General features: G+C 36.0%; 1 protein-coding gene across 1 annotated transcript in view; it reads left to right on the plus strand.

Annotated features, from left to right (window-relative positions):
* LOC128210678 (protein mono-ADP-ribosyltransferase PARP14-like) overlaps nt 1-13,251 on the plus strand; it is a 49,055-nt gene that overhangs the window by 14,691 nt on the left and 21,113 nt on the right. The window contains exons 5-19 of the mRNA XM_052915028.1: nt 192-419; nt 1,036-1,320; nt 1,477-1,737; nt 1,877-2,176; nt 2,841-3,095; nt 3,400-3,732; nt 4,343-4,597; nt 5,981-6,214; nt 6,323-8,032; nt 8,185-8,440; nt 8,792-8,994; nt 10,006-10,068; nt 10,732-10,832; nt 11,849-12,079; nt 12,735-12,956. Of these exons, the coding sequence (XP_052770988.1) occupies nt 192-419; nt 1,036-1,320; nt 1,477-1,737; nt 1,877-2,176; nt 2,841-3,095; nt 3,400-3,732; nt 4,343-4,597; nt 5,981-6,214; nt 6,323-8,032; nt 8,185-8,440; nt 8,792-8,994; nt 10,006-10,068; nt 10,732-10,832; nt 11,849-12,079; nt 12,735-12,956 (4,937 nt within the window). The remainder of the gene's footprint in view (nt 1-191; nt 420-1,035; nt 1,321-1,476; nt 1,738-1,876; nt 2,177-2,840; nt 3,096-3,399; nt 3,733-4,342; nt 4,598-5,980; nt 6,215-6,322; nt 8,033-8,184; nt 8,441-8,791; nt 8,995-10,005; nt 10,069-10,731; nt 10,833-11,848; nt 12,080-12,734; nt 12,957-13,251) is intronic.

The following is a 13,251-nucleotide window of genomic DNA, read 5'->3' on the forward strand; positions in this document are numbered from 1 at the left end:
GGTTTCATATAAATATTTTATCTTTATAAGTCTCGAAGTTCAACAGATAATCAAACATTACAACCTTGACAGAATACTAAAGTAGTTACAGTACTGAAGCTGAGGCTATTAACTTACTCCAGTTCATACCTTACATGTATAAGGTGATTCAGGCTCTTGATGAAGTGATCATGTTTTAGTTTGTTTATTAGGTGAAGAAGACATTACAGCTAGTAAACAGTTTGAAGAGTCTGAACCATCTTATGAAACAGAGGAAAACTGTACAGCTGTTCTTCTAAGAAACATTCCTATAAATGTCCATGAAGAATATATTGAACTGTTCTTCGAGAATAAAAAGAACTTTTCTGATGTGAAAGTCTCCAAAGTTGCAATTAATAGGCAGGAGAAAACAGCTGTTGTAGAATTCGAGGACGAAGAAGGTACAAGTACAGTTTGTAGTCTTGTAGTGTCATTAGATTTATATCATTTTAATTGAACGTTAATTATAAAGTACATTGTATAAGTTCATCTTAAATTAAGCAATTAAGTGAATTACTATATCAATATGTGATTTGTGGAAGTACGACACTTTCTTTGCACTAGATGACACTGGATGAATATATGGTAAACTGGTATATGGTTGTCCGGTTAGTGCAGTAGTTAGCGCACTCGCTTCTTACATTGGCGACCCTGATTAGATTCTCGGCATCGGCGCATGTCAGTTTGGTTTGTGTTTGACAAGCCGGACAGTGCGTTTCCTCTGGGTACATCAGTTTCCCCCACAACACACGACCACACTCTCTTGCCAACGAGAGTGATAAATATAATGTTGTAATTGCTTGTTTCACAATCGTTGTAAAACATATGTTGCACTAAACTTAATATGGGGAATCGGCAATAAACAAAGCTTATTTTTTCAGAAACAAAATAAAAACATAAGTGTTATAATATATGGAATACTCATTTGTTTATGATAATAAATCCTTCAATACTGACAGACTGAACATATTTTTAACACCGACTTTTCTATCCATTCCTTTTCTGTTTTATAAATAGCTTCACGTATTGTGTTGGAAAAGGAAACTATCATTATAAAGAAGACAATGATTGCAATCGAGCCTTACATACCGAGACCACCAACACCAGAAGTAACCAAAGAAGATGCTGTAGAAGATGATGTATTACCAAAAGTTGTTCTTAAGGATTTACCTGACGATGTTGATCAGGAGGAAATAGAGATGGTCTTTCAGAGCAAGAAACGTGTTGGAGATATAGAACTGGTTGAGATAGTGTATAATGAGGAAGACTCTTTAGCCATTGTGACTCTTGGAAATCAGGATTGTAAGCCATCTTGATGAGCTTTTTCCGTAAAATAATCTTTACAATTTCTTTTTCTATAAACATTAAACTCTGTTAATATTAAGCACGTTTAACTAAATTACACTTTGAACTATTTTGTCATTTTGTCGGATATCAGACATTTTCTCTATTTTACAGCACTAGATACTCTTCTCGAAAAAAGCCCATTAAAGATTTGTGGAAAAATAATTCATGTTGAAGAATATGAGCTACCAAATGATATGGATACGGTTAACGAGCAGCCAAAGATTTTTGTCACAGGGGTGCCTGAAGATATTGATTTTGATGACGTCGAAATGGTCTTTGAAAATAGGCGCAAATTTGGTGATACCAAACCCTTGAAGATAGATTATAATGAAGACGAACAGTCCATAGTACTTACATATGAAAATGAATCGGGTAAATATGCAGCTAGGAGTGCGTCTCGACATTATTCTAAAATTGGTAAAAGTAAAATTTGATCCTATACGTTTAAGAAATTGTATGTTCTATCGATTAACAATCTGTGTGTGTTTGCTATTTGGTAACTGTATTTCAGCTGTTGACCACGTGCTCAGTAAATGTCCACTTAAGATACGGGGTGTAGTAGTTCAGCTTGAAAAACTCGAAGAGAAAGTACACGCAAAGGAAGATATTTCGGACGATGAGATGAGTGAACATGTTGTAGAGTTTGATGGTACGCAGACAAAGATACTTGTGGAAGACATTCCTGAAAGCATTGACGTTGAGGCATTGGAAATGTACTTTGAAGCGAGGAAATTAAAGTGCTGTGAGGTGATTGATGTTGATCTTGATGAGGAAGATAGAAATGCTGTGATCGAATTCGCTAAACCAAGCCGTTAGTATTCTAAACATAGCTTAATACATTTTCTTAAGATAAATTGAAACATAAAATGGCTATTTGACTTAATATCAATTTTAAAAAAGAGCACTTTGATATTTTCGTTTTATTACTTCATTATTTTTAAGTATAGATTTAGGTTTGTTAACTAAAGAATCTTAAATCTGTTAATTGCTTTATTATTTATATGAAACTTAATAATATAGTAATTAATAATATTAAACTAAAAGGTAAACCCCTAGTACTTTTATGATAAGTATCAAATATTAATATAGGGGTGTTTACCAAAGATTGTTAGGTACCGCCTTGGAACGGTCAGTAAAATGTAAATTTACTGTGGGTTTAAACTAGTTTGCGTGCACAACTTCACGCTTATCCCAACAACCATGAATTGAGTAAGAACGCAAAAAGCAGATCTTATCGAAGTATGCACTAACTTAGGAAACTTAATAATAAAACAAATAATAATAAACTTATAGCTACACCCCAAGTACTTCAATGATAAGGGATCCTAACTTTATCTGCAGACGAAGGAATACTATTCAGAATACCTTATACAAACTTTTTAAAGATACGATGCAGTAATTGTTTGAAACTATGAGCATTTTTATATTTAAATTTTTATTGAACATAACCTGAAAGCCAATCTCTTTTTTTTCAGACGTCGAAGCGGTCTTAAAACACTGCCCACATCATTTAAAAAGACAAAAGGTTTCTGTTCAGATTTATGTTCCAAAACGCTTAGACACAATCATTGTAAAGGGTCCACCAGACATTGTGAATGAGGACTGTTTAGACTCATTGGAAATGTACTTTGATAACAAGAGGAAATCTGGAGGCGGAGGTGTCGTTGAAGAGAGTTCTACGTTCAGTGCAGAGGAAAATGCTGTATATTTAACATTCGAGGAGGAGGAAGGTAGCACTGCTTTTCTGGCTATGATTTGTCAAGTACACTTGTTTCTAGCTATTACTTCTATCAATTGAGTCATTTATACCTGAAATAGGAATATGACTGACCTTTTCCTGCATCGATTTCTTTGTAGATTTGAACTTTATAAATAAAATAAAAAATCGTTTCTTCTTGCATAAACATGCGTGCTCCTTAATACAAAATAAAACTATTATGGCATATTTTTTTTTGAATTTTGATTTACATTCCTGAGGTGCTTCGGAAGCAAAAAGTAACTTTGAGACTACTGAATAAAACCTTTCTTTTACAGTTGCAAAAAGGGTTGTTAATAGAGGAAATCATAAAGTACATAAAAAAGAAATTGAAGTTACCTTATTCAAACCGAAACGCGCAACAAAAAGATTGGTACTTCGAAGGCAAACGAGCAATTTGGATTCCAAAAGCAGTTCCGTAAAGCACACAGAAGTTGAACAAGAACCGGTTAAGACCATACGTGTCCGTGGTATGAAAAAGATCAGCAGCCGGGAATCGGTGAACTGGTATTTTGAAAACAAGAAGAGGGCCGGAGGAGGGGATATCGAGAACAGATACACGGATGAGGAGGACGATGATATAATCTACATCCGGTTTAAGGAGGAAGAAGGTAAACACTATTATAATTTAATGTGGTTGTTTTTTCTAATTTGTACGAAACGTTTTAACACAAATTTGTCTATACAACTCGAAAGTGAGTTACTCGGTAAATAGCGACTTCACTGATCGTGAATTGATATGTCATCTTAAATCTGCACTCTCACAGATTGAACGTTTTCACAACTTTTTTCTTTTTTTGTCTTGGAACGTGCCATTTTTTTGCGAAAATCCATGGAAACCAGTTATATAAGACTGCTGACAAAAATTAGATTGTAGATTTGTGTATTTAAGATCAAAAATTGATGTTTTATGCATTTTTCTTAAACCGTTAGTAACGGTTTAAGCCATAAATCATAATTTTCGAACGGAAATATGAAAATATATACGACCTGATTTTTTGCCAGCAATCTTATATCATTGGTTTGCAGATATCTACGCAAAAATTTGCTCTTTCCAAGACAAAAATAAAAAAGTTGTAAAAATGGTAAATCTGTGAGAGTGCAGCTTTAAGTTACTGATAAATATTTCCCTTTAGCTGAAACTTTCTTGAAATTCCCAAGAAATACATTTGAACATCCTGCAATTTCAGATTTTTTTTTATCTCTTTTAATTCGTTCCAGTTGCAAACGCTGTAGCTGAGCGTGAACACCACACAGTGGATGGAGTTGACCTTGCCGTAGCGCTGTATACCCCACCCGTCCCTCCGCCTAGCTACTCAAACAAGATACTGTTTAAAGGTCTGAACGAAAAAATAACAGAAAGTGTATTAGGACTTTTTCTCGAGGCTCGAGCTAACTGCAATCTTGTAGAAGGAAGTCTTACCTACCATGCAGATAGTGAAACTACTGCTATAGTTACAACAGAGCAGGACATTGGTAGGTTATTATTACGGATAATTACAGATTGTTGTCTTTTTATGCCCCCGAAGGTGGGCATATTAAAATCGCACCGTCCGTCCGTGTGTCCGGCTCAATAACTCGTGTCCGGGCTGTAACTTTCCCTTGTATGGACGGATTTTAAAATAACTTGCCACATGTGTTCGGCATACCAAGACGACGTGTCGCGTGCAAGAACCGTGTCCCTACCTCTACAGTCAAGGTCGCTCTTAGGTGTTTATTCACAATGGAATACTGCATATAAGGACATAGAGTATAGGTTGTCGTGTCCGGACTGTAACTTTCCCTTGTATGGACAGATTTGAAAATAACTTGCCACATGTGTTTGGCATACCAAGACGATGTGTCCCGTGCAAGACCCGTGTCCCTACCTCTTACGTCAAGGTCACACTTAGTGTTTATTCACAATGGAATGCTGCATATAAGGACATAGAGTATAGGTTGTCGTGATCGGGCTGTAACTTTCCCTTGTATTGACGGATTTTAAAATAACTTGCCACATGTGTTTGACATACCAAGACGACGTGTCGCGTGCAAGAACCGTGTCCCCACCTCTAAGGTCAAGGTCACACTTAGGTGTTTATTTACAATGGAGTGCTGCATATAAGGACATAGAGTATAGGTTGTCGTGTCCGGGCTGTAACTTTCCCTTGTATCGACAGAATTTAAAATAACTTGCCACATGTGTTTGACATACCAAGACGACGTGTTGCGTGCAAGAACCTTGTCCCTACCTCTAAGGTCAAGGTCACACTTAGGTGTTTATTCACAATGGAGTGCTGCATATAAGGATACAGAGTATTGGTTGTTATGTCCGGGCTGTAACTTTTTTTTGTATGGACAGATTTGAAAATAACTTGCCACATGTGTTTGACATACCAAGATGACGTGTCACGTGCAAGACCCATGTCCCTACCTCTAAGGTGAAAGATACACTTAGTGTTTATTCACATGGAATGCTGAATATAAAGACATAAGAATGTAGGGTGTCAAGTATGGGTGGTATTTTCTTATGTTCAGAGGCAATTTAAAATAACTTGCCATATGTATTTGTTTGATCTTTAACTTTTCATGTACTGACCTTGTTCATAGGTCAATGTCACATTCGGGGGCATTCGTCACATACTGTGACAGCTCTTGTTATTTGGCAAGTTTAATGAACATTATTGGTGGAATGAGTGTTGAGCATTTAGTCTTTCTCTGCTTGTTGTTGAACGCTTATTTTACAAGTTGGATGTTAATATTATATTTATACCAATTATTTTCCGTTCTTTTTATTTCATTTTTATACATCTGGTATAATACTGTTATATTTATTTGTTCAATATCGCAAACTGTTAACGGAATAGTTATATACTTTAGACCTTGAAAAATTGGAACTGGCGTGCAACAAGCCTTTGGAAGGCTCTTACCTCAAAGTTGCCTGTGTTCCAATATCAAACTGCATCCTCGTGTCCAACATTTCCGACAGTGCTACAAAAGACATGATAGAGCTGTACTTTGAAAATAACAAGAGGAGCAACGGTGGACCTGTTAGCAAAGTCGAGATGTTCAAAAACCAAGGCTATTGTTTGGTTTACTTCAATGATTACAAAAGTATTTAACTAAATAATTGTAGTTTATTCAATCAATTTAATTGTGTATTTCATACATTAATGTCATTTTTCTTTCATATCAATGCATTGTAAATTTCGTATTTTACAGCTGTGGATTCTGTTTTGTGTAAGGAGCAAAAGTTGGCTGGAAATACTGTTGAAGTTAAAAGATACATTCAATGTATTGCAAGAGCAGAAGGGGACTCGGTTAATAGAAGGTTTCGATTACCTGAGCCCATTTCAATATCTGTGAGCCAGTTGAAAAAAAGATTCACCCAAAGCTCACAGATGGCTAAAACAGCTCTTGAAGCGCAGATGAACATGTGTCATGCAACGATTACCTGGTCTGAAGAAACCCCATCGGTAGAGCTATCATGCTCATTAACGACTGACGTCAAAGATTGCATTGCATTAGCATGTAACTGGAAGAATCAAGCAGAACAAAATTTCAACGATTTTATGGACAAGATATCTGAACAAAATATGCCTGTTATGGAGGAGTTGTGGGAGAAAATCACTCCAAAACTAGCTGATGTTTCATTAGAACAGCCGGATGCTGCTGCAGTCTATATGGCCAAGAAAGAGGGGAAAATATCAGTTGTTGGCATGAAACACGTTGCTGATCCACTCATTAGTGAGATTGAAGCCATTATAAAATCCACTTCAGATGAGCTCTCAAAAGAAAAGCAGTTTACTAGGCAAACAATAACAACATTACGTCCATTAGAAACAAGAATGCTCCTTGCTGATAAATTTCCTATTCAATTAAAAGAGTCTTTTCCTGAAGTTGAAGTCAGAATCAATCAAGGCAAAAACGAAACCATTATCGAAGGAATTTATCAAGATGTGAATAAAGTGCTTCTAAAAATGTACGAGTTAAAAGACCGCTTTTGCACAAAGGACTTTCAGTTCCCGACCCAAGTGTTATGCCTTTACGACAAAGGCAATAAAACGGTGAAGGACTACATCGTGAAAAAATTGAAAAACAGTCGCGTAGTGGCAGTGTGGGAAAATACTGGAAACAAACTGATTGTGATGGCTGTAAACAAAGAAACACTTGATACAGCTTCAAAGGTTGTTCGAGAATCCGTGTTGAGTAAAACGGTTTTATTATCGGAAGCAAATATTTCTGTATTACAGACTGACGCTTGGGTGGAAAAGAAGAGAGAGTTGACTGACAAATATAGGGAAAAGCTTGTTTTTGACACGAACGATTTAGACAAACTTGTTATTGGTACCACAGATGATATTGCAAATGAAGTCGTACAAAATATTCAGTCATTTCTAAGAGCTCATTCCATCTTGAAGGACACTATAAAAGTCCCCAAAAATGTGTATAAGTTGTTGAAATTCAATCATGTGAATGATATTCATACAATTGCAAGTTCTTTGCAATCAGAGCAAGTCCGAATATTTTCAAAAGACGATGCCCATGTGATTGAAATATCTGGTACAAAACATGGAATGGAGCAGGCGAAGTCTCTAGTTGAAACACTGTTGAGAAAGGTTATCAAAACGCAGCATCAAATTAGAAAACCGGGTCTAAGAGAGTACATGCAAACTGAAAAAGGAATTGAAATAACACGATCTGTTGAATCGACATTGCCTTGTGTTATATCCATGAATGACGACAGTGATGACGATGATGACATGGGAAACGACAAAATTTGTGTGATTGCTAGCTGCACGGGTTATGAAACTCGAAGAATGTTTGCTGCCGTTGGTGATATGTCAGAAATAAACGTCGACGTTATTGTTAACCCTTCTGATGACAAAATAGGTTTATCTGGAGGACTAGGAAGAATCTTAAAAATGAAAGGTATGTTGTCATAACATGTATCTTTGCATTATCATAAGGAAAACTAAAAGTAATATTAATTTTTACATGAAAGATATCTTGCTGCAGTTTTATTATTTATATCCAAATAAAATTCAGTGGTTGTTTAAGGTAGTGCACTGAAATTCTTACAGGAGGACAAGCGCTTGAGCGGCCTTGTAGAGATTACATAGAAAACAACGGCCGATTGAGCGAGGGCGAGGTTTTTGTATCCCCGGCAGGAAATCTGAAAGCGAAGTACGTGATTCATGTGATAGGTCCCGTATGGAATGGCGGGACTAATCAGGAGGATGATAAACTGACGGAGGTGGTGTTCAAGGCAATGAAACAAGCATCTTTGAAAAATATGAAGTCACTTGCAATGCCTGCAATAAGCTGTGGTGTTTATGGGTTAGTTTGTAATTCAAGACTTGCATCAAATATAAGTCTTTGCATTTTGTCATTAATATGAATATTGTTGAGCTATTTAGCCTGAATTTGTTCTAAATATCTATTTGAATTGTGGGCGCAATGGATATGCCATCTCCAAATATAATTAATATTTCGGATCATGTTTCTTGAATGTTTGTATATATCATATTTAAACTGTCCGATGATTTCCTATCCTAAACGTTAACTTCTTTAAACAGTAAAATGTTAAGTACGTTCTTCCTTTTAAAATTTGTTTGAACTATTTAGCATTATATGTGATGCTATATAGTGCAAGCAGTGATTTCGAATCGCGCATTCGATCCGTTTCAGATTTCCTGTGAAGAAAGCGACTGGCATCATTGTAGCAGCCGTCAAGAACTTTTTCAGAGAAGAACAGGATAGCTCTTTGACGGAGATATATCTGTGTGATATGAAGGATGACACAGTGGATGCTTTCACTGAAGCTCTACAGAAGGAATGGGGTGACCAGAATGTGAAAAAACATGCTAGTCAAAGACAGCGTCGGAAACCTGGTACATTTCGTTTATGTTCAGTGTGTATGAAGTAGTACATGAGCTTGTTGTCGATTGGCCTTGTCGTAAAAAAGAGTAGAATCATTATAAGGCGAATTTTAGTACAAATATAATAGGTTTGCAAGCTATATCCTGTATGTCTTTCATCCCGTTAAACCGATTGACTGAAAACAAACTTTTATTCCAACTGACTGGTTTTAACTGTATCCTATGTAGGAATGCATACGAATGGCAAAATTGATTTTCGAATATTTGGTAATTATTTCGATCGAATATTCGATTACCAAAGAATATCGTTTAGAAGTTGTGGTAACCTTAGTCTATTATTATTAGTCGCTAAAGTTATAGCCGGGGCATTTCAAACCTACTTTGTCGTAGCCAGTACGCGCTGCGGACCCAGATTTTCCACAAATGAGCCTCTGAAACTCCTCATTTTCAGAAAAGCAATACATTATGAACAAACAAAAAGCAACATCGAATAACTTCAATTCCAATGCCGTCATAGTTGTAAACAATGTGAATTCAGATGGATTCCTGGTCAAATGGCGTTATGGAAACAGTTTAAAGCACATACATGTAACTACATTTTTGTAGCTCATGTCATTCATTTTATCACAGCGATTTGAGCTATTGGTGTGAAGTCCGATTCCTTAAAAGGCATTTAAATTTACCGAAAATAATTGACATTTTAATGTCATTTGTCTTATAGCCAGTCATTGTAAAATTACGGAGACTTTTAATAGTACCCACGATATATCCCTAAATGACATATGACGTGTGTTTAGTATATTGTCATCAGGTCATTCACACCTCTGGCAATATGGGCCAGTCGGTGTAAAAACAAGACAAACGAACTTTATACACAACAACAGAGTTGAAGGCAAAAGAAATATTATATTTATTCACCAAAAAAAAGAATATTCAAATACCGGTTTTGACATGCGAATACAAACGTTTGATCGATTATTCGAATATTTGTTTGCATCCCTAATCCTATGACATCATTCACAGAGCCGATTAGACCAATGGGAAGCTCGGAGGAAGAAAGCGACTCTCGAGACAACCGTGCTAGAGGTATGTCGAGGTTAATGGCGTATGTTATCGTGTATATATATATTTAATTTTTTTGACACTTCAATAAAGTCCCTTTTGTTTTCCCCGAAACATTTGTGCTACCAGGGATCGGGGCACACCCAGGCACCACTTACAATTATACATAACAAATATAACCAGAAAAATATACCAGATATACATATGTTTTGTATCCGCAATAAATCAATGCAGTGGTGCAATAAATATGGTGTAGTGTAGCCTTATTCACGGGTCACTCTCGTTATCTTGAACATTTCTACTTCCGTTAAATTTCCATGTGCTTCGAATTTATACATTATTTTTTTTGTCAAGTTCTAGATGTTATTTTTGTTTGTTATGCAAAGATTTTAATGGAATACGCAGGAGGGATTTTGGATCTACTCGTATATATTTTGCGTTCGTGAAATAGCAATAGTAGTAAAGTGACCTTATACACCGAAATTTCTCTAAGGTTCTTATTATTCGAAGTCCTTTTGTCTACAGACGAAAATGGTTGATACCATTATCATAAAATCACGACGGGATATTGGACATATTTGTCACGATTTATATTGCTTCCGTTAACATTTGTGAAGATATAGGCTACACTGAGCCATAACAATATTCGTTAAGTACGACTGACTTTTGTTATTATGGATATTTTAGGTCCGCCATTACCGAACCGAAACCCTGGAGAAACGGTGAACGACGTACAAGTTGGAAATATCACAATTTCTGTAGTAAAGGATGAAATCGCGAAATTCAAGGTAACCAAAACCTAAGTTTCAAAGATGTGTGAGCGTGTTGCATGTAAACCTGAGCCCTTTTAAAAGATAAAAATCAAACAATTTTTAGCTCGACTATTCGAGAATAGGTGGGCCATACTACTCGCCCCAGAGTCGGCCTCCGGTTAAAGTTTAAGGGCAAGTTGGGATTTTCACTTATAAGTCAAATACCCTACATTCAATTGACTTAATACTTCACGCAGTTGTTCAGGGCCATCACATGGTTAGATAACTCCATATTATTCTTTACACAGATAAGGCCCCTGATTGACTATGGAACTTAGGTTAAAGTTTTAGGGCAAGTTGGAATATTTATTAATAACTTTTATATCCTTTGTTTAATTGACTTGATACTTCACACAGTTGTTCAGGACCATCACACAATGAGGTTACATAACTCCATATTATCCTAAATACAAGTTATGACCCCTGATTGACTTAGGTTAAAGTTTTAGGGCAGGTTAAAGTTTTAGGGAAAGTTGGGATTTTAATAAAAAAACTTCTGTACTGTTCATCAAATGCACTTAATAAAATTCAAAATTATATATGACCATCTTACAACAAGAAACATAACACCGTTTTAAGCCTAAATAAAAATTATGGCCCTTGATTTTTTTTTGATTTTTTTTTAATTTCCTTTGAAAGGCATATTTGTATTTTCTTAACCACATTTTCATAATGGGAAATCAAGTTATTTGAATGATTTGCGTCATTGTTTGGGCAGGCTGGTGGGAGGGTAGCATCAAATTCACCTTATGTATCGAATAATTTTAGTTAGGTTTGACATAAAGAGACCAAACTTGGTATTATTACATGGCTAATGTATTCTAAGTCAAAGCGGCGTAGTCGAGCGCGCTGTCTTACAACGGCTCTTGTTATTATTGATTTCGAAATATTTATTCTTAATCTTGATAATTTTGATTTTAATGCCGATTTCAAACTGTGTCTTTGAAATCAACACAATTGCAATTGTCTAGTAAAGTATTGTGTATTTGCAGACACCTGTCATAGTAAACACCACTGCTAAAAACCTAGACCTAAACAACGGAGCTGTGTCAAAAACCATTCTACGGCAAGCTGGCAAGGATATTCAAAAGGAACTTAAACAGAAATATCCAGATGGGTTAAGCGCTGGAGAAATAGCAGTTACCAGCGGTTACAACATGGACTGTAGCCATGTTCTTCACGGAGCAGTTATGAATTGGGATGGAAAAGGGAAAGCTATCGAAGTATGCCGCTTATACCATCATAAACGTACAAGTCTACTTCAATATACCTTTTGTAGAAACAAAACAGGATCACAATGACCTTGAACGCAATAAGCTTGTCTGTGTGATATCCCAAAAATGCCTGCACCCATTGCCCTGCAACTTGAAATTTAGGTCGGGGGTGACTTTAGATGACCCCTATAGATTTATAGGTGTAGAGTTTTAGGTGAAAGGTCAAGGTCATAACTCATAAAGGTCATTACAATTAACGTCTTATTTTTCTAAGGTATAGATTTTAAAGTGAAAGGTCAAGGTCATAACTCATTAAGGTCATTACAATTAACGTCTTATTTACTTATTCCCTGCTGCTAAGAGGATACTTTTTTATCTGCAAATATCAGTCATCACCTCAACATAATTTAAAACTGTATCTACTATCCTCACACTCTGAACGTTCATATTCTTAAAACAGTCTTAATGGCATCTAATGTTAATGACAATCAGCTGTCATTTCGGTCCATGCAACGGTTTATTTATTTTTACTCCGGTGAGCGATTTAGGGCGATCATGGCCCTGTTTTTACACAGAACATGTGTATTGATTTTATGTTTTCATGTAGAACTCCGATAAATGCATTCCGTTTACCTTTTTCGAACCGAACATATCTTGTTTGCAGGAATTAAAGTCATTCGTTAAAAAATGCCTTCAAGAAACGGACAAGAGGAAGCTTACGGGCGTCGCATTTCCCGCCATAGGAACCGGTAACCTGGGGTATCCCAGAGACATTGTTGCTGATGAAATGTTCGACGCAGTTGCAGACTTCGCCAATAACAATCCTCAGAGTACAATTACCAAGGTGGCTTTTATTCTGTACCCGAAGGATGTGGAAACTATCAAGGTTTTTTCATGCGTTGTTGATTTTATAAGTTGAAAGCATATTAAAGTATATTAGCACAATACTGCATATCGTGTATTATTGGTATAGGAGCGTTTTTATGTACATTAACCATATGGTGACTGTAAGTGGAAAATTGAAAATGCCCAATCAACTTTGATTTGGAAAGGCTTACTCTGAAGAGAACTAGACTTTACATATATCTTGTAATACCTGAGTGAGCTCAACATATTTTACTTAAAAGCAGTAATCAAAAGATAATATCGATTAATATCGATTATTTCAATGTCTTCTTTTT

This window comes from Mya arenaria, chromosome 12, assembly GCF_026914265.1.
Source record: "Mya arenaria isolate MELC-2E11 chromosome 12, ASM2691426v1".
In the NCBI taxonomy this organism is placed as follows: domain Eukaryota; kingdom Metazoa; phylum Mollusca; class Bivalvia; order Myida; family Myidae; genus Mya; species Mya arenaria.